General features: G+C 52.2%; 1 protein-coding gene across 1 annotated transcript; it reads right to left on the bottom strand.

The window, feature by feature from the left end:
* Positions 1 to 17369: 17369 nt before the first annotated feature.
* Positions 17370 to 19867, bottom strand: LOC136458704 (aldehyde oxidase GLOX1-like). The gene is made up of 3 exons (XM_066458634.1): positions 19302 to 19867; positions 19012 to 19172; positions 17370 to 18925 (listed from the first exon to the last, which is right to left on the bottom strand). The coding sequence occupies exons 1-3, from the start codon at positions 19836 to 19838 to the stop codon at positions 17758 to 17760; spliced, it is 1866 nt and encodes a 621-aa protein (XP_066314731.1). The 5' UTR covers positions 19839 to 19867; the 3' UTR covers positions 17370 to 17757.
* Positions 19868 to 22107: the final 2240 nt, after the last annotated feature.

Genomic DNA, 22107 nt, shown 5'->3' with positions numbered 1-22107 from the left:
GCTGCTAAAAGCTGGTTTAATTCTACCCTAATAGCCTGCTTCTTATCTTGCATGAATCATTGGAGCTTCTGCTTGATCATCTTGGCGGTAAGCAAGACATGTAAGGAGTGCTCGATCAACTCCCTTGGTACCCTAAGCATGTCTGTAGGTTTCTATGCAAACACATCTATGTTGGTACGCAGGAAGCTGATGAGCGTGCCTCCCTATTTGGGGTCTAGGTGGGCCCCGATCTTCATGGTCTTGGATGGGTCGGCGAGGCCAAGGCTCACCTCCTTGGTTTCCTTGGCCTTGGTAGCTTCACAAGGCGCTGCCATCATTGATATCTCCTATTCTTCTAGGGACACCTTCTTCGACTCGGTGAGCCAGATGTCCATGCAAAGGAAGAGGTTGACTGCCTCAACGAGAGCAAGACTCTCCTTCTCATAGGCGTAGGCAATGGCGAGGTTAGCTTACAAGGTAAGGACTCCACCGAGGGTCGACATCTAGAGCACCATATAAGGATAGTGCGGTATGGCCATGAACTTGGTCAATGGCAGGTGACCGAGGATGGCGTGGTAGGCGGTGTCAAAATCAGCCACCAGAAAGCTAATGTACTCAATGCAAAACATCTCGATGGTGTCGTACTGTACCGGTAGGTTGATCTTGCCCAAGGGCTGGCAAGCCTTTCTCAGGAAGACCCCCCAAAAAGGGGAGTTGACGGGGGTGAGATCTTCCTTGGAGAGGCCTAGTTTAGACAAGGCATTGGCAAAGAGGATGTTGAGGGCACTGCCACCATCTATGAGGACCTTCGTGAAGCACACCTTGTAGATGATAGTGTCCAGTACGAGGGGGAAGCGCCTTGTGTATGGGATCTCCACCCACTAGTCGGCCCTACTAAAGGTGATGGGCTGCTTTGACTAGGGGAGGTATCTAGGGTCAGTGATGGTGTTGATGCCCCTGATGGATAAGACTCGCTAGGAGGTGAGCTTCTTGTCGTGCTTGTTCTCGGAGGCGGCTAGACCTCCAAAGATCGTATAGACGGTCTTGCTAGGATCTTGAAAGGCGTCGCCCATATTCAGGGATCGTGATCCTTGCCACCGTTGTTGACTTCTACACTTTTCTTATCTGCCTGTTCTTTTAAGATAGTCGCTAGACCCATGCACTCCCTCATGGTATGCTTTGTGCCCATGTGAATCGGGCACAGGCCATCGAGGAGCATGTTGAACTGTGCGCTATAGTTACAATTAGCACGAGGCTGCTCGATGGAGGTAATGAAGTTCTCTAGTTGGCGGCGGCGGAGCTGTCCTGCCCTTGAGGTCTCCTATTCATCACAATGGTCATGGCTATCGAGGCGATGCTCACGGTTGTCGTAGCGGTGGTCTGGATCATCGCTGCGCCGTTCATCGTGGCTTTCGTCATTGCGATGTGGTGGATGATCAAGCCGGGAAACCCGGGCAATATCTTCACGGTGATGCAGGTCAGCCTCCTCAGCATCAGCATATTGTTTGGCGGTTGTGAACATCTCGCCGATCGACACTGGTGGCTTCCTGTTGAACTTTCTGCAAAGCCCATCATGATGGTAAAGTCCTTGCATAAAGGCGGTGATGACCTCAGACTCTAGGATGTTTGGAATGCGATTCTTGACCTCAGAGAAATGTCTGATGTAGCTTTGAAGGATCTAGCTAGGCTTCTGATAGATTCTGTCCTAGTCATGCTTCATCCCTAGCTGCTCACATGTAGACTTGTAATTCTCAATGAACAACCTCTTGAGGTCAGCCCATGAGTCGATGATGTCCGATTGGAGGCTTGTGAGCCAATTCATCGTGGTGGGCCTAAGCATGATGGGCAAGTAGTTTGCCATAACATCAGTGTTGCTGCCATCGGCCCACACGGTGGTGGCGTAGCTCGTGAACCATTGCTTAGGGTTGGCATGATCATCGTATTATTCAACATCGGAGATCATGAAGTTAGGGGGCCACTACATAGCCTATAACTTTGTGGTGAATGCTTGTGGCCATCGATATCACTAGCGATAGCAGCATCACCAATGGCTGGTGGAACAGCAGCACCAACAGCTGGTTGGGCGGCGTTGCCCGCAGTGGGCCGAGCAGCGTTTCCAATGGGCTAGGTGACGATGACAAAGTGAACCCTACTAGATTGGCTCAAACACCACCTCGGGGTTGCCCCATGCTTCTTCGTATTGCTGGCGGTGAATGGTCTCCTCTGCATTGCGCGAGTTGCACCGATTATCGATATGGTGATGAACATCACGACGATTATTGAGGTGCTGATGTAAGTCACCAGTAGGTTGTTTAGCCTCCTGGTTAGCGTTAGGGTTGGCATACTATGGCCGTTCCCTAGGATTGACAATGTAATTACCTCTTGATCTCCCTTGGAGATAAGGGCCACCTGCCTGGAGGCGACTTCCACTAGGTCGGTAGGATTGGGCCCTGCATGGCCTAGCGGATCGGTTTGAAGAGGTGGAGTGGCATGGCGTCTAATTCTGGTGATTTTTGTTAACCTAAACTATAGCTGCTTTGAGCATGGCGATGGCTTTGGTGAGCTCCAGTGATGGCGCGAGCCTGCCTAGCTCATTCATGGTGACGGCGAGGTTGGCGCTCGGTGTCGGGAGGACCTCATGGTCATCAACTTGGATGAATTCCTCGTTGAGGTTGTGAATGACATGGTGCCCTCCCTAGTTGTGGGTGGCGCCACCACCATTGGCCGCGCCAGGATTGGTGTTTGTTGTGGCTACGGCGGCATCTGCTTCACCATGGCGCTGAGCGTGATTGGTGTTTCTCTCTTCTTGTGTGGCACGTTGAGCATCACTCTCTCGATCGCGAGCAGCACTATCAGCGCTGGTCATGAAGATTTCCCTATGAAAGCATCTAGGTGGGGATGGACAGCAGGAGATGAGGTCGGTGATAGTCTCGGTGATGGTTTTGGTGGAGCCTTCCGATTCTACCCCCGGATCTGCCTCCAAGATCAAGAGCAATGATTCATCATCGAGCTGACGAATCTACACCATGTTGATGGCTGGTGCAAACTGATCGGCACTCGACAAAACGAGCTCGATAAGCGGATGAATGTCGCATATCTGGTCGGTGTAGAGATCATGTAGGGCCTCTTGATATGAAGTGGCCGCATTGGCTAGCCTATAGGAGTGAGCCATTGTGGGACCCCATGTTGGAGCTTGTCGACCAGCCCTAGGCTGGTCAGATTCAAAGAGCAGTCGGCGCTGCACTATGTGCCCTTGTGGAGTCGCCATGATTTTTAGATCTGCATGTTGCCACCTCAAACGGCGTGATCGAGCAGAGCACTTAGGGTGAACCACCTGGAACAGAGGAAACTCATCGTCGTGAGGAGACTGATCTAGGACTGATTCCATGAGCGACAAGCATTCGGCAAGCTTCTTGTCAACCCGATCTATAGATGAGATGGGGTCGTCCTGTTTGATAGGCTTCCTTAGCTGGCGTGACACCTAAGGGCAAGCTACCGGAGAAGAAGACGAATCTGAGAGACATCCTGAGATTGGATCTGCTGGCGTAGATGTTAGAGCTACTAGTGTAGGGTTGTCCTACACCAGGTGGATGACCTCCCCGTTGCCATTGGCATTGACGACCTAGGTGATGGAACCAACCGTGAAGATTTGGCCAGCCCTGGGAGCGAACAGAGAGCTTGGAAGACGTACCATCTGGCCCACCATGGGATCAAGCGCACACCCCTACCTAGCACGCCAACTGTCGACTAAATATGCTCGACAGTCCACCGAGGGGTATACCCACGATGGTAGATTTGTCATAGAGGTGAGCGAGATCAGGAGCCAGATGGTGACAAGACACAAAATTTAGATAGGTTTAGGCCATTAGCCTGACGTAATACCCTAATCCTATGTCCTGTCGGTTTGTATTAGCTATCATATATGATTGCATGTGTTTTGAGGGGGTCCCCTACCCGCCTTATATAGCTCAGGGGGTAGGGTTAAATGCCAATCAGGTCTACAACTAATCGGGTAACAAATAAGATATACATGGGATATTACATTCGACCTATCCTTACAGATTCTATGATATCTTCAGGATGTCGCCGAGGTGCCTTGCGGCGTGCGCCAAGCTGTGTCGTGAGCCGCAAGCCATCATCTTGTGGGCTAGACCGTCCCTTGTGGTGTGGCCCATGTAGTCCGCCGTGGGTACCTAGGGTCAGACCCCCACAGTAGTCTTCTAAAGTTGCTCTAGCCAATACCATGTAGTCAAAACTCAAAACCCTAACACTCAATAAAGAACTCTTGGAGAAGACAAATGATTGTCGTATGGAAGAACAAAATGAGTGTTAGTTAATAACTATGAACTATTAGACACAAGACATATAGGGGTTATAGAAGATAAACTAGTCCTATGGTATGGTACCCGATGGTGTCAAAGTTAGTCAAAGTTAGGGCTTGTTTGGTAGAGTTTCACTTGTTTTTGGTTTTCTAGGTGATCCTTTGGGATGAGTGGTTATATGACTGAAAGTCATTCCCTAGGATCAATCAATAGAAGTGATTCTATGTGTGAAGAGATCGAAGCTAATCTTTTTACACACATTTTGTTTTAGATAATTACTTCATAAAATCACTATACAAATAATAAGCATTTGCAGAGCTTCTTTGGAATCAAAGAAGAGTTGCTCTAGGAGCTCCATCAAAAGGGATTGATTTAGACATTTACTAAAGAAAATGACAATGTTGAGTGGAAGTAACATGTGAACAAACTTTATATATCAAGATGAAGTGATAACATAAACCACTACCTTTTGCTGCAAATACTCTTGGGGTTAAGACTCCCCTCAAGATCAAAATCTTCATCGGTATTTGTAAAGAGGGGTACATGGAACAAAGAAAATCTAGAGGTAAAGTGCTCTAAATTTTATTATGGTTGCATGTATATCGACAATCTTGATCTCCTTCCCTCCTTATAACCTTATTTTTAAAAGAAAAACAAGTGGCAAGAGCTTTGTCTTCCAATTAAAATGGATAGAGATTCAAAGTTTTAAGCTACACAATAGTCAAGTACCCCTACCCAACAATACACTGACATACATATGGAAGATACAACATATTGCATGCAAGTTTCTCAAGAGTAACACAAAAGGAAAGCTCATCCCTCGTTGATTCCCTCGGTTTTTGTAGCCACTTCAGGTGTCGTTAGAAACTCATTTTGGAAATTTTCTTTGATTACACTCCTTTCAAATGTTGCATAAGGTATAATGACCACAACACCAAAAAATTGTCACTACTACTTTGTGGCAATCATTGCCATATTTTTCTAGTGATCAAAGGATGGGACTCATAGCTTAGGGGTGTTGAGGCAGTGGGTGATATGGCAATGTTTCCAAACTTTCTACGTGAAGGAGTAGTGAAGAGCAAGGTGTAGGCTAGTTTATTTTAACGGAGGGAGGAGCATTACAAAGGGCACAACAACTCTAGTATAGCCAACCTCTACTCTTTACAACCTTTTTATCTTCATGTTTCCTCTTCACTACCTATCCTGACTCAATCAAAGCATGCCACTACTTCCTCATCCTCTAATCGCACCATCTCTTTCGATCTATGGCCATGTCCTTATCCATACTAATCATTACAATGTTAGAAGCCCCTGCCATCAAATCTGAGTTATAACCTCCCCTGGGCATATCTCTATCTAGGAACTTCCCACTCTCAAACTCTAATCCCCAAACCCAGAGAAGATGGCTCCATCTGAGTAGAAGAGCACATGAATCTCCAATAACTGAACTCTACCATATGAAATCCAACATAATTCCTCCTTTTGTGTCAAGGTTGTAGGTTTAACACCATGTCCTTCTACAGTGCATGGGTAATTAAGGGGTCATTTGGTAGCGCTTCACGCGCCACTTCACAGGCTGCTTCACCTGTGCATCGACCAAATGGTGTCCTGTAGCTCTGCTTCATGAGACAAGCTCCAAAAAATACACTGAGAGAAGAGGGGGGAGAGAGTAGAAGCTAAAAATGTAGCTTGTACTGATTTCTTCTAACATAGGTGGGTCCCGTTGGGGCCATAGACAGATTTGCCCTTACCGACGCTGGAACCTATGTGGGGGCAGAGTGGCTGGGCCGTGGGCCGGCGATAGTGCCGGTGCGGTGACGAGCGTGGAAGCCAGCGTGGGGATGGGTGACAGCGCCTATAGCGTGCTGGCGTAGGGAAGGGCCGAGCACAATGTTGGAGCGAATGCCAAGACACGGGTGTGGATGTCAAGACACGGGCGGGAATGTCGAGCTATGCAGGCACTGAGCATGGAGGTGCGCAGGCGAGGAAGAAGAGATGCCCATCCAGATAAGGAGAGAAGGAAAGAAATAAATGCTTGGCCATCTGGATAAGAGGAGAAGAAAGAAATAAATGCTAGCATGGGGAAGAAAGAAGAAAATGGGGAAAACAAAAAAGGGCAATATTGTCATTTCATTCATTTTGTTCACTAGGGAAGTTGTTTTACCAAATGGTTCATTGAAACAAATTCATCTCGAACCGTAGAGCTGCTGTCGGGTTCATAAACCTGGGATCCCTCGTGGACCGGCTTCCCAACAAAGGATCACCCCAGCAAACAACGTTGCAAACAACGCACAAACTCATGGGCCGGCCCAAAACACCTAAATGATAGGCTAGAAGGGCAAACCAATCTTCGACCAGAAGGCCTGGCCGAGGAGGAACACCACCCACTTCTGACTCTGGCCCGCCTCTTCGACCAGAGGGCCTCATGAAGAAGGAACAACGCTCGCTTCTGGCACTAGCCCACCTCCGGATGACCTCTCTGACCGCAAGGCCTGGCCAAACACCACTTTTGACTTTGACCCACGTCTCCGACCAGGGATGCGCTAAACCCCTACTTATAGCTCTTCTTTGACTAGCGCAATCAGAGCTGACTAGGACTAACCGACCGAGGATGCCCGCTCGGTAAGGACCAGAAAATAGAGGGAGAAAGTAAGGTAGGGCACCCAAGTCAACCGCAATACCAAGGACCATACCCTATACACCTGCAGGACAGTACCCTATGACCTCCCTGGCATGACAGAACCGAAGTAGTGTTGTAGACACTGACATTTTCCCCTACAGTGTTGTGGGTGCATCAACTCCCATACCCAACAAATACGGTAAGGCTCCCCACACGCGCCTCTGAGGCATCAATAGTGTTGTGGGCGCCGGCATTTACCATGCCAGGCGAACATGGTAAAAACCCTTTGCATACCTATGAATATCAATAGTATGGCAAGCACCGATATCTGCCATACCTGAAGAAGACAACGCAACCTCCCATGTGAATCTGACATTAAACAGTATTGTGGGCGTCTACCATCATCTTGTACCCATCAGCGTGGGCAGCAAGACTTAGCAGCGTATGAACTCTCTCCCTCTCACTTGTAAGGACATCCCCTTCATCTATAAAAGGGGATGCACTCTCTCCCAAAACTCAGGTCATTCAGATCGATCAGTTCACTAGTACACAACAATGAAACCATCAGGTTTAAACCACATGCAAATGCTTGAACACTTAGCACATAGCGGGGTTCCCATCACTCTCGGCCCTTCAGACCAGAGTCCGATCGGACCTCTTATACCCCCCCATTTTTCTCCTTCTCATTTGTAACCCCACTACAAACTTCGAGCACCTAGGCTCAGGAATAAAGTCACCGATCGACTCAAACTGGACATAGGGCACATTGCCTGAACCAGTATAAACCATGTGTTATTGAGTGCTAGGCCACCTCTTATCACAATGTATGGCAAAACTACAAATATTTATGTGGTGGTCACTTTCTGCACCGATAGTTAGCGCCGTCCGTGGGGAAGATGTTGTGTGTTCAACAATTTTTGGTCATCAGATGGCCCACTTTTCTGCCACCTTCGCCATGGCAGGCTCAAGCGATACGACTCGCTTTGGCTCACTGGAGTTTCCCGTGCTCCCACCTATTGGGATGTGGCTTCCACCCGTCTTTGAGCCATCTCAGGCCTTCCTCTTTGGAAGCCTAGACTTCGTCACCGACCGGCTCGGCGTACTACACCTCCGTGAGGAGGCACTCGATCTAACGCCCGTCAGAGGGGCACCCTCCATTGGCTACGGAATGCACAACGACTTCAACGACAAGGCGCTTATGCTTCATTCTGAGCAAACTCTCAGCTCAAACCCCGTTGTGAGTAATGTACATGCTGTTATTTACTCGCTATTCACTATCTTCCGCCGATTATCTAGAGGGACCCCATTGTCCCTGCCATGATTGCCATGCGACTGGTTCCCCAATGGCCTCGTGTCCCCTATGGATGCATATGCTCGAGGCTTCGAAGGATGCCAGTGCCGCCCCCTCTCAAGTCCGAATTCGTAGGGATGGCAAACTATGCTCCCACCTATTTCCTCGACCTCATGGATGACGATATTGAGAGTGATGGCTCCAGCATCGGCAACGTGGCACCTAGCCACTGTCCATCTAGGGAGTGTGCCATGGCGGACGCTCTGGGACAGCCGCCGGTGGTAGCAGAGTCCATGCTAACTGGAACCCCTTCGGACCCTTGTATGGGGACCCTCATGCTCACACAAGAGCACGGTGAGGAGCTACGACAATGGTGGTAGAACCAGCCACCACCTGCGTCGGCACGCTCGGCGCACCACACTGCGCCCCGTGCGCATAAAACGGCGAGTGGCGCTCGGGGTCACGCCCGCTAGCTCTAGCGCAACATCATGGATGGGGGGAACGATCCCCCATAGTTCGCTCAAGCTGACCAGAACATCGACGCTGCGGCAATTCTTCTGCGCGGCCTTCCCAAGCTGAACGACCCCCAGGAACAGGCGATCCACCAAAACCTCTAGGCACTAGTGGAAACCGCCGCTATTCAACAAGCAGAGAGCTCTGCATTGCAACACCGACTCATGGCCTCTCTCCCCACCAGGGGAGTGGGGATGCACCAGATGAATCGCTCCACCCACTCACCGCTATAGCCACTGAGCTCAGCACAGAAGGCCGCATTTGCGGCTTGGCTTGACTTGGCGCCCGCTCCACAACGACCGCCTGTATGTGAGCGGCTCGGGCCGAACCAAGACATTCATAGCATCATCAGCGACCAATGTCAGTCCTAGTAGGATGATGGTGTCCATCAAGCAGCAGTGATGGCAAGCGACACAGACCCCATCCAGACCATCACGAGGAGTGGTGAAACACACCCGAGGCGTGATCGCCTACTGGACGACTGGAGTCCCAGCCCGGATGGCCTAGGACCACGGGCCTTTGTCCGACACATCTAGAGAGCGCTGCACCCACAATGCTTCAACAGAGGCTGAGGCAAAGGCAAGGCCAAGCGTGAGGATCAGGACGAGGGCCCCTCCACGTAGAGGGGCAAAAAGAATAGAAAAGACCGCCGCCGACCGACCAACTCCGCTTTGGTCACCATGGCTGATCACATGGGCAAGCAGCCCTAGTAGGGCCTTCCAGACCACTTCGACAAGCTCTTGGAGAGCCGTGCACCAACCATGCCTATCCTGTCAAGCACCTCTACAAGGACTACGAGCTCCTCAATCGCCTTCTGCGATAGGTCGGCGGGCCAAAGCAAGAAAAAGGCGAAGAAGCAGTGGGCAAGAAAGGGGCGTAGCGGGCAAGGATCCGGACGACTGAAGGTCCAAGTGATCTGACCGGACGCCTACTGACTGAAGGATGACAACGACAACATTCTCACCAATGCTTGGAACAGCTATGTCATTTCTTTCCCTAAAATTCAGTCTCACCATTGTTTACTTAACGTTTGCTCCTATAAAAGCGCCCTGAACCAAACACTTTTGGCCTAGGTCGCTTAGGGGCTCCATGGGGGTACGCTACCACCTCTCTTTTTGTTTACTATCATATGGTAAAACTCCTTCCTACCCAAACAAAAGGGTAGTTTGTTTCTTTAAATTACCTTACGTAGCTTTGCTTTCAATATTCCAACCGATCGCACCCCGCCTCTACCTACGGTTACGAGCAGCTGAGCCTCGTGGGCCACACCCAGGCTCCTAAGGTTGCAGCCTATGGGACGAATGGGCAAGTGCAAAAAAGAAAGAATAAAAAACAAAATTATGCTAAGGTAAAACTAAGGAACAAATGGGACAAGCTTCCCCGAACGGAGTGATTCCATCACAAAAAACGAAACTGATTATATTCATTGAGTACACAAGAACATTTTCACAGGGGCTCCCCATGAACTTAACTTTTTACATCTGCTAACTACTTATACTTTACAAGCTATTGTGGCTACCCAGCGGCATCTGTTGTTGGTGCAACCGGCGAAGGCACGGGCTGCTCGCTCCCCAGCTGGACAACATTCGGCTCGGTTGAAGGTGGGGCGACTTCCACTTCTGACCTAGGCTCCATGCCATCTGTAGGCTGGGCAACATCCTCCTAACGCATGCTTTCGGCCATGTCCTCATGGTGAGCATCCATCACCCACTATGCGGAGACTTGCTCGGCCAACAACTTTGCATGTGGTAACAAGCTCTCCCCGAGCGACTAGATGTCCTCTGTGCTACAGCCATTGGCATACCCACTGTAGATGGTGGCAAAGTCTAGGTCTGGGTGGCACATTGCCACTGAAGTCAACACCCCTGATGCTCTGTAGAACAGCCCATGGGTGATGAGGGCCCAGACCTCATCCAGAACCTCCACCAGTCGGATGGCGGTGCACTAGTACTTTGCGCCGACCTGAAGACCTTCGAGACGACAAGCTAGGCAACATTGCAGATCTGGTCAAGTTCCCCCTCAAGAGCATGTCGCTCTTCAAGGGACTTGGCCAGTGCCTCCGCATTCTGGCCAAACGTTGCCTTGGTCGTCTCTAGGTCCCGCTCCAACGACTCCACCTTTTCGCCCAGCTCTGGAAGAAGGGCGACAAGTTCAGAAGTAAGCTAAAGGAACAAACCAACATAACAAAAAATAGAAAAGGTACGTACCGAGATGGGAGTTCTCAAGGATGGAGAGTCCCTCTGCTGGGCCAGGTCACCTGCTCACGCAGCTAGGCGTTTGCCTCCTCTGTCCCCATCACCCGGCCCCAAAGCATGAGCACTTCCTGGTCAGCCTCCAACTAGGCCTTCCACTCCAATGCCAGGGCGCTTCGCTCTATCTCCAAGGTCTCTAGGGTACCTCAGAGTGCCGCCTCAATGTCTGCCAGGGACTTCCATAGCATCGCCTCAGTCTCCGCCTAGTGGGCCTTCACCGCCTCAAGCCCCCGCTCGGTGGTGGTCGCCTGCTCCACCGTGAACTATTCCGCCACCTGTGCCTCGGTCACCTCCACTGTGGGTGGACTCTAGCTGGTGCTCAAACTCGGCCATCTGGGCATGCTCCATCCGGAGGAAATAGGTCTTGCGGCACGACATCTCCTCCAGACCCTACAAAAACGAGAAGCAAGCATGTTGAGGCAACCGTTGAAAGACCAAGGGGTCAGGGACGAGCGCGGGAAACTCCCCATCATGGCACGATGTAGGTTGACCATGACCAACCGCTGGACGGATAGAACCTGCTCCTAGGCATCCTCAAGCTTCACCGACAGCTTAGCGAGATTGGATTCCATGGCGAGTCCTCTCCCCCCAAGGATGTCCTAGAGCTAACACTCCTATGAATCTCGAAGGATGAAATGAACCTTGGTCAGGTCCTCAGGGCAAGGCCACTCTAGGTTAGTCTCCTCTAGCCTACTGGAGGGCCTAGCCCCCGACTAGACCATCGCCAGCTCCTGCGATGGTGCCGGTAGCTCCACCACATCATCTGCTTCATCGTCGGAGGGGATCTCCACCACCTCGGTTTCACGGGCCACCGACAGGTGCTCTGGCTCCATCCTGGCCGCACCTCCCCCTGGCACCTCCAGTGCTGACCGAGAACGTGAGCCTAGCGAGGCAGGGAGCCCGGTCTCCATCTCCTCTTCTGCCACAGCCGGTGGGGGAGGGGCCGCAAGGGACACCTCCGACATGGCCTCCACCATCACCACCGGGATCGCCGCCAACACCATCGCCACCGCTGCCGCCACACTAGCGACTGGCCCAGGGGGCACCACCCCTGGAAGGGAAGGATCCACTGCTGCCACCCTGCTCTCCCCATCGCTCACCACTGCGTGCTGTAAGGTGGGCCTCCAAACCTCCTGGATGGGAGTTGGGGCGATGCTCAGCCCCGTCAGCATCCGGCCACTGTCGAAAAAACATAGGTCAGTCATACTCCAAAAAACTCAACAGCAAGATCGAAAAGAAACAAAAAGGCATCCTAGGATGAAAATGGTATGACTCTGAAACCCCAACCCGACGATGATAGGCCCATAGGGCAAGGGCCGCTCCTGGGCCGCAACCCGCACCCCCTCGCTTCAACCGGGGGAGTCGACCCAACCAGCTCCTGCTTAGCCTATGAGTCACCATGACATTCCGCTCAGGGCACGTCGACTGAAGCAGCTGGCGAGGCATCCTCCTGTTGTGGGTCACATGCTGGCACTGGCCCCAACAACTGCGTGGTATGAGCCCGCTCCTCCGACCATCGGGCTTGTCCCACCGCATCCACAATAGGCGGGGACGAGGCCGGCATCGCCGCCGAAGGGCACGGTGACTGCGTCTGCTTCGCTCCCCATTCGTCGATGATGTCCACGCTCGTAGCACGCTTCCTCCACGTGGGGACATCACCGCACCTCTCTACCTCCTGCTCGTCGTCGGTAGACACGACCATAGGACCGTGATGCTCTGCTGAGGTCGCAACAACCTCTCGGCTTTTCTCCTCCTCAGAGAAGATCATGTCATCGCCCATCTCTATGGGGTACTCTGACTCGAGCTCTGACTCGATGTCGCTCCTATTTTCCCTAGCCTTCATGCGCCGAGTGATCTCCTTCTCCTTCTCATGCTTCCATCAAGCCTCCTTGGCTTTCTTCTTCTTCTTGGCATCTGCCGCCTCCTTTTGGGCAGCCTGCCAAGCCATGCCCTCCGGCCCCTTCGAAAGGTGCGGCCAGGACTTGTAAGCTTCAAGTCCCTACGAAACAGGTGACTCAAAATAAAAAAAATAGAAAAGCAAAGGGGAAAAGAACACGGACTAAAGAGAGAGCATACCAGTTTGGACACCACCGAGGAGTTGAGAGGTCTGGGCTTTCCATCGACTTTCTCTTTGGGCTTCAGCTATAGCACCCGGTCGAGGCAACTCTAGACCTCGTCGTTCGGCAGCTCCTCTGGCACCGCACGGTCGGGGTCTATCGGGCCACTATACTTCCACATCGGCCGCATCCTCTACGCCAACGGAGCGACCTGACGGTGGAAGAGGGTGTGGAACACCCACACCCCATCGAGGCCACGCTGCACGAGCATCTAGAGCTCCGCCTTGATAATCTCCACCTTATCCTTCTACCGACTGGTAGAACCCCACGACCAATTGTCTAGCCACTCTGGCCTCCTATTGGTAAAGGGAGGGAATGGTGCCTCCACTGGGTTTCTGATATAGAACCATTATCTGTGCCACCCCTGATTAGAATCGTAGGGGATATACACGGGGTATGAGCTCCCCATGCTCGATTTCTTCTGTTGGGCGAAGCCCCCCACCGGTGTGGCCTCTGGTGGATTCCCCACTAACAAAGTTTGCCCAGAGAACATCCACTGAAAGAAGTCCACATGCGGCTCCATCCCAAGGAAGGCAAGGAAGGAAACCACATCACCAGGCTGAGGTTGCAGGAAATCCTCCCTCCCGAGAGCCCTCTAGTGTGCCACCTCCTTCGGTGGCAGAAACCCCTTCTCGGCGAAGGCCTCCAACACCGACTCCCACACAACGGATGACCTCCAACCCAACATTTTGCTCCAGGTTGGCAAATGGATTTGTGAGTTTTCTCCTCTCCCTCGCTCTTCCCCTTTTCTCTCCTAGGAACCGACACGGCACTCAGACACTCTTGGCAAGAAGGAAAAAAGAGAAGAGACGGTAGATGAGGAATAGGCGAAGGAATGGGGCTAAAGCCCTCTCCCTTCTCCTACTTAAAGAAAAGGGCACAGCAGTTGGGGAAGGCACAGCGATCGGGGAAAGGCTAAACAACAGGGGCAAAAAAACCCTCTCCCTTCCCCATTTAATGCAGATGGAAAACGACAGGATGCACCCTGACCGATAGGATGTACACTGACCGATGGAACGGCACCTGGTCAGACGGGACATGGCCTGGGTATGGCCCACACTACAGCATGACCGGGCATGAGAAACAAAGTGCCACCATGCTCAGGCGGCCCTCCATCTTCCTAGGCGAAACTTGGAAAGGACCAACTACAGGATCTCCGCCTAAGAGAGACCATCGGGCTTCCTAAAGTCAATTGAACGGCTCAGGAAAACATCGAGAGATAGGTAAGGAGCAAAGGGAAGCCCCATGTGGGCCATGTCGCCTCCGTCACGAACAACGACCATGGATCCTGGTTGGACATTTCCGATTGAAGCTCTTCAAACCCCATCACTCGAGTCATCAAGGTAACATTACTGACCCCCGCTCTTTCTTTATAATCATTCATACGTCCATACACGCATTCATTCCATATGCCTGCACCCCTCGGATGATTCAGGTCTGAATCGTCTGGAGGCTCGAGAACTAAGGCATCGCACATGCAGCTAAATGCATCACAACCCTCCGTGTTGCGTCATGAAGCGGCAGTTGCCTCATTCAACATGAGCAACGACTGACCGGGGTTCGAAGGCTGGCCTACGAAGGGCTCAAGGCCGCCTCGCGTCAAATAGACCCAAGAGAGAAAATGCAGACGAGCCCCATGTGGCCCTTGCCTAGTCTACCCCGAAGCGGGCAGGGTCATCTCAACCTTCTCGTTCGATCCTAAAACCTCTGCCAAACCCACAGAATCTCCATCGAGGGGAGGCCAGCGGGCCACTTGGGTCGATCTCCAGAACGACCCAGGCATCTACCGGGTTGCAGGTTAAGGAGCAGTGGAATGTCACAAGAGGGCTATGCCGACCCCGTCATGAATGATGGACCCGGATTCCACTCGATCATACCCATTAGCGAGCTCACTGAGCGCGTCACTTGAGCCCAAGCGATCGAGGCAAGCGACAAAGCTCAGCCCCTCTGGTTGTGAGAAACCGAGGATGGGGTAACCCACAAAACTCAAACCGACCCCTACCAAGCTCAATGGGGCTCAAGGGCTCAAGACACCTAAACTAACTGCCTAGACTACGCGAGCTGCACCGACACCAGGATCCGTGAGTTCTATCTCGCCCGATCCCAAAGCTAACTACCTCGGCTGCGTGGGCTGCACTGACGCCAGGATCCATGAGTTCCATCTCACCCGATCCCAAACTAATTGCCTCTGCCTTGGCTGCGTGGACCACACCGACACCAGGATCCATGAGTTCCGTCTTGCCTGATCCCTAAAACTAACTGCCTTGGCTACGTGGGCTGCACCGACGCCAGGATCTACGAGTTTTGTCTTGCTCGATCCCTAAAACTAACTGCCTCGGCTGCGTGGGCTGCACTGATGCCAGGATCCACGAGCTCTGTCTTGCCCGATCCCAAAACTAACTGCCTCGGCTACGCGGGTTGCATCGATGCTAGGATCCGCGAGCTCTGTCTCGCCTGATCCCTAAAACTAACTGCCTTGGCTACGCAGACTGCACCGACGTCAGGATCCACGAGCACCGTCTCACCTGATCCCTAAAAACAAACCGCCTCGGCTGCGCATGGCACCTTGGTTGACGACTCCGTCTCGACTAAAATACACGCACACATGCCCGCTAACAAAAAAAACCCAAGCGATTCGGTCTGAATCGCTCGGGAGCTCGGGGGCCACACCCACGGGTGCGCTCGCGCGCACCCACTGACGAAACAAAACGTCCCCTGCTGGCAACATAAAAAACCACCCAGATGATTCTACCCGAATCGCCCGAGGGCTCAGGGGCTACACCCGCCGTCAAGACAAAAATCCCCCAGACGATTCTACTTGAATCACCCGGGGGCTCGAGGGCTCCTGTCGGGTTCATAAACCCAGGGTCCCTTGCGGACCAGCTTCCCAACAAAGGCTTGGCCCAGCAGACAATGTTGCAAACAACGCACAAACTCATGGGTCGGCCCAAAACACCTAAACGATAGGCCAGAAGGGCAAATCAATCTCCGACCGAAAGGCCTGGCCGAGGAGGAACGCCACCCGCTTCTGACTCTGGCCCACCTCTCTGACCGGAGGGCCTCACGAAGAAGAAACAGCTCTCGCTTTCGGCACCAGCCCACCTCTGGACGGCGCCTCCGACCGAAAGGCCTGTCCAAACAATGCTTCTGACTTCGACCCACGTCTCCGAAAGGGGATGCACCGAACCCCTGCTTACAGCTCTTCTTCGACTAGCGCAATCAGAGCCGACTGGGACCAACCGACCGGGGACGCCCGCTCGGTAAGGACCATGAAACAGACGGAGAAAATAAGGCAGGGCACCCAAGTCAACCGTAATACCAAGGACCGTACCCTGTACACCTGCAAGACAGTACCCTGTGACCTCCCTGGCATGACAGAACCAAAGCAGTGTTGTAGGCGTCGATATTTTCACCTACAGTGTTGTGGGCGCCATCAACTCCCATACCAGACAAATACGGTAAGGCTCCCCCCACGCGCCTCTGAGGCATCAATAGTGTTGTGGGCACCGGCATTTACCGTGCCAGGCGAACATGGTAAAAACCCTTTGCATACCTCTAGATATCAACAGTATGGCAGGCACCGATATCTGCCATACCTGAAGAAGACAACGCAACCTCCCACGTGCATCCGACATTAAACAGTATTGTGGGCACCTACCATCATCTTGTACCCGCCGGCGTGGGCAGCAAGACTTAGCAGCGTACGAACTCTCTCCCTCTCACTTGTAAGGTCATCCCCTTCGTCTATAAAAGGGGATGCGCTCTCTACCAAAACTCAGGTTATTCGGATCGGTCAGTTCACTAGTACACAACAACAAAACCATCAGGTTCAAACCACGAGCACACGTTCGAACACTTAGCACATAGCAGGGTTTCCGTCACTATCGGCCCTTCAGACCAGAGTCCGACTGGACCTCTTATACCCACCATCTTTTCCCTTCTCGTTTGTAACCCTACTGCAAACTTCGAGCACCTGGGCTCACGAATAAAATCACCGACCGACTCCAACTGGACGTAGGGCACGTTGCCTGAACCAGTATAAACCCTGTGTCATTAAGTGGTAGGCCACCTCCGATCACAACGTACGGCAAAACTACAAATATTTACGTATTAATCACTTTCTGCATCGACAACTGCTTTTCCAGTCAAAGCCAATAAAAGTTGATACACCAGTGAAACTGAGCTTTACCGAATAGGCCCTAAATGCAACTGGAATCCACATTTTCATTTCATATGTGATGTACTAGAGGAGAAAATGGCCCGTTTGTCTCGATCGGTCGGCATAGAAAAAATGTGATTGCATATAATGTATATATACCACAGCAGATACATACATTTATACTTTCTCCGTCCCTGTTGTTCTTCCTTGTTCTTGGAAGGCTAACACTACTAATAACCGGACGACGATGCCACATTTGGATCGCTGATACTTAAGTCGATCCATATCCCTGTACTAAACATATGTTTTGCCCCAAATATTAGGGAGCACCTTACCACGTGATGATGCAAAATTCATGGAGAAAATAAACCAAATCTGATGCACAGGCAAGCCCTGCGCCACTGCCGTACGTTCTCCTACTACGCGTTGGTTGAGGGCTACTCCGGTGGACACGTATTCTCGTCGTTCCAAACGCGACGGACATTCATCTTCGAGGCCGCCTTCTCACTTGTGTACCTTCACCCACGCGGCCTTGCTCGGCACGCCTTTCGCCAGGACGTACAACAGGTAGTAGCCGGGCGGCGCGAGCTCAGGCTTTCCCGGAGCGTCGACGGTTATCGTGTATCTCTGCCCGTTGGCCGTGAACGTGGTGACGGACAGCACCAGCAGCCGCTGGTTCATGGAGTACCCGTGCGTCGTGAACGCTGGCGCGTACATGGTGACCTTCACGTCGGCCTCGGCCACGGCCTGCACGGGCGTGGAGAACTGGAACGTGAACTTGGCCCCGTACGCCATCCCGTCGCCGGGGACGGTCCCCACGTCGATCATGGGCCGGTTGGTCGCGAGCGCCGGGGAGAGGTACGGCGGGGTGAACCGCTCGACGCGCACCTCGGTCTGGAAGTCGACGCCGCTGAAGTTGTAGGCGGAGTTGGTGTTGCTGCCGGCCACGAGCACGGTGGCGTCGGGCAGCACCGCGCTGGTGGCGTGGTACATGCGCGGGATGGTCGTCGGTGCCAGCGCGCGGAACCGCGAGCCCCGCTTCTGCCGCGGAGAGTACAGGAGCGGGCTCAGCACGGGCTGCCGCCCGAAACCCCAGCCGGAGCAGCCCTTAGCCGCGCCGTTCAGGATGAGCAGGTCGCCGGTGGGCAGGATGAGCAGGTCGCCCATGGTGCGGCTCACGGGCATCTGGTCGGTCGCCCACCGCGCGTCGGGCTTCAAGGGGTTGATGCGCGCGCAGTCCTTGAGAGCGGCGTTAAAAATGTTGGCCTCGCCGAGCTTGAAGGCGTTCTTGGGGGAGCCACCGCAGACGATGACCTCGGGACTGAGGACATCGCCGCGGCGGAGGTCCAGGGGGAGGAGCGCTGACATGCCGGAGGCAGGGTAGTTCCGGCCCCCGCCAGGGAGGACCGGGAGCTCGCGGACGACCTGGCCGTTTCTGGGGTCGAACAGGATGGAGCGGTCGTTGGCGAAGATGAAGAGAGTCCCGTCGGGAAGGAGGTGGACGAACGGGTACAGGTTGTTCTCCACGTCGTCGGTGGTGTCACGGAGTATCTGGAGGTTATTGGCTTGGGCGTTCGACTGGCCTTCCGCAGGAACGAATTCGTAGCTGAACGCACGCCGGCCGCCGAGCACGATGGAGCGCCCGTCCGGAAGTATCTGCTGCGTCCCGTACCTGCGCACGCACGCACGCCACTGTGTGAGTCTGTAATCGGTTGATGATGACTGTTGTGATATGCACTAGCTAGTTGTGGTATGCACCATCTTCCTTCGGCCAGGCTTCCCGGGAACTCCCTCCAGTCGCAGTTGCCGCATGGGCTCAGGTACCTCACAACCTTCTCCCCTTCGAAGTAGCCGCCGGTCTGCACCAGGTTGCCCTCGGCGTCGAGCGCGCCCGATGAGCACCACACGTCCGTTAAGACCTGCATGCAGTGCAGACAATGGCCGTCGCGGCTCGTGCGTGACTTTTGTCCATGGAACCATGCAACAAACCGACGAGACGACGGAAAGGAAGAAGAAGAAGCGTAAGGCACACCATGGCACCAACCAACCTTGAGAGCCCTGACCCCGCCAGTGGCGTAATCAAACTCGACGGCGTGCGCGGCGCAGTCCTGGGCGCCGACCTCCTTGCTCCGGAGGTCAAGGCGGCAGTTCCCCTTGGGCAGCCTCAGCAGCGACGGGCCCGTGGTAACCGTGTCGAACATGATGGCCTTGTCGCTCCGCATGATCACCAGGTGCATCGCGGACACGCCGGCGTTCTCGCTGATGATGGACCAAGCGCCGGGGAACTCGCCGGCGTTGTCCACGGGGAGCACCACCGTGTCCTGCGCCACCGCGGTGGGCGCGGACCGGGGCGGCACCTTCATGAGGCCGCTCTTGGTCACGGGCGCCGTGATGAGGTTCTGCTGGTCGCTGGCCCGGGGCATCACGTTCTCCTCCTGCCCCTGGTTCGCGTTGTGGAAGTAGTCGTGCTCGTTCCGCGGCTTGAAGATGTTGAGGAAATCGGTGGCGCTGTGCGCCTCGCCGCCCACGGCGGCGAGGGCGAACAGCGCGGCGGAGAGCACGGCGGCACGGAGGAGAGGACCCATTGTCGGAGAGAACCTCGAGGCTGCCCCAGGTGGTTTCCTGGCCCCTGGCCGGCCTCATATAAGCTATAAGCCGGAGGACGGGACCCCGTTGCATGCTCGCCATTGTCCATCGCGACCTCGTAATAATTGTATGGTGGGCGTGTGCTTGTTTGGGTACGGAGAAGCATGAGTAACGGTCGTTCAAATATAGCTAACTGTATTTTGTGGTTCGCGCGAACGAACAGCAGGAAATAAAGCTTCTCTAGTCCACTCTCCAGTCCAGTCCTGCAACTTTGTAAATTGATGGACCAGGACAATGGGCGATCGTGCATGCAGTTGCGGGCCTAATTGATTTGTGTTCCATCAAATCGACCTACATCATATTGAAATGTTATCAAAACCTCAATCTGTAATCAAGATTAAGTCATTGGTTTATGTCGACCTAAGTTCAATTTTTGGTTGGTTGTCTGTGGGAGATGTGATATTTCACACATGTGACTGGAAAACGTCTCCGTAGCATTTGCATCGTCTCTCTTTTTGTTCTTCAACGGGAACATGGTTTTCCTTCATGAAACGTTTCTTTTCACTGCTGTAACATCATATGTTCGGCGAAAGTTTTCATCACGGAACATTTTGCAGCTTAACCATCACAATAACAGAAGTATTTGGCTCTACCAGAAAAGAAAAATGTTGTACCAATAAAGAAAAGAAATGTTCTAACAAAAGAAAAGAAAAAACACTGTTTTACCCTTAAACTATTGTCGTAGTCTAAATTTCCTCCTTGAACCCTAAAACTAGACATTGCACACCTTGAACTCTCAAGACGATCTAAATTACCTCCCTATCCTAAAGTAGTTTTGAAGACGATTTTTTCCTTTTTTTAGTTTAAAATATGATAAATACTTAATAAAGTTTTTAAACCACAGAAATGACTCCATGCTTCTAAAAATCCAAGAAAAATCATAGAGATAGATTGGGATATGGGGAAACCTAACAAAATATTTAGAGCTCATGAAAAATGTATCTATAAGCTTTTAAAATCATATTTAGCTTTTGGAAAATAAAAAAAAACTAGAAAACCTCCAAAACATTCTAACATTTCTTAACATGTTCTAAAAACCTTTTTGACAAAAATAGGAGATGCAACATACACTAATAATGAATGCATTCATGCTATGCATTTGTGCTGATTGTGTCTTACATTCTTTGTTGTGGAAAGTTTTCAAAACATGTTTAAACATAAATTAGAATTATTTGGTATTTTCCTACATTTTTTGGTATACTTTTCTTCTTTCATATAGATAAATCTATTTTTTGTAAGTTTGTAGAGACATTTTCACGAGCTGTAAATATTATATTTGCATTTGATGTATCTCAATGTATTTGTATGATATTTTGTGGAACTTTTAGAAACTTAGAGACATTTTCTATGGTTTAAAGACCTTATCAATATTTAACTATTTATCATATGATTTAAATAAAAAAGACAACACCGCATTCAAAAGCACTTCAAACCATGACAGGGAGGTAATTTGAACGATTTCGGGAGTCAAGGGTGTGATATCTGGTTTTAGAGTTCGAGAAGAAAATGTAGACTGCAGCAGTAGCTTAATAAGATAAAATAATTTTTTTTTCTAAAGAAAAAGAAAAAGAATCGAGAGGGATGTGCCAGAACGGATTTCAGCAGCAACTGGCTTGCACGAGGCCCATTATGTCCATCCTTTGTCTGGCTATATATTTCTTGAAAAGAACTGGGCAGGTTAGTTCTCTCCTGGCTTGGAGGTTCTCTAACCATGTCTTTGGAGGCCCACATCATGACCTCCAGCACCTATCCGGCCCAAGGCATCGCCCGCAAACAGATTCCCCGTCGAATTTTTTATTTTTTAGCCCTTTTTTTTGAAAACTTTTCACAAATATACCCCTGGAGGTAAGATTTTAAAATCTGGACCCTTCACTTGGCGCCATCTGGCGCCGAGCTTGGGGCCATGTTGGCGGCATGGACGCTGACATGGCAGCCATCTCGGCGCCGTGGATCTTGACGCCGAGCTTGGCGTCGTAGACCTTGGCGTCGAGCTCGACGCCAACAATCCTGGCGCCAAGTCCTCTCTTACGTATGGGTCCTCCCTTCCTTTCTCTCTTCCTCTCTCCTTCTCTCTACCGCCCGTCACCGCTGCCGCACCGTCCCCGTCCGCGCTCCCCGGCCGCGCCCTCGCCCTCGGTGGCCATCACCGCCCGCGCCGACCGTCCCCGCCCGCGCCCTCACCCTCGGCGACCGTCCCCGCCCACGCTC

Source organism: Miscanthus floridulus, chromosome 6, assembly GCF_019320115.1.
Source record: "Miscanthus floridulus cultivar M001 chromosome 6, ASM1932011v1, whole genome shotgun sequence".
NCBI lineage: Eukaryota > Viridiplantae > Streptophyta > Magnoliopsida > Poales > Poaceae > Miscanthus > Miscanthus floridulus.
This window is presented reverse-complemented; position numbering and strand designations above follow the sequence as displayed.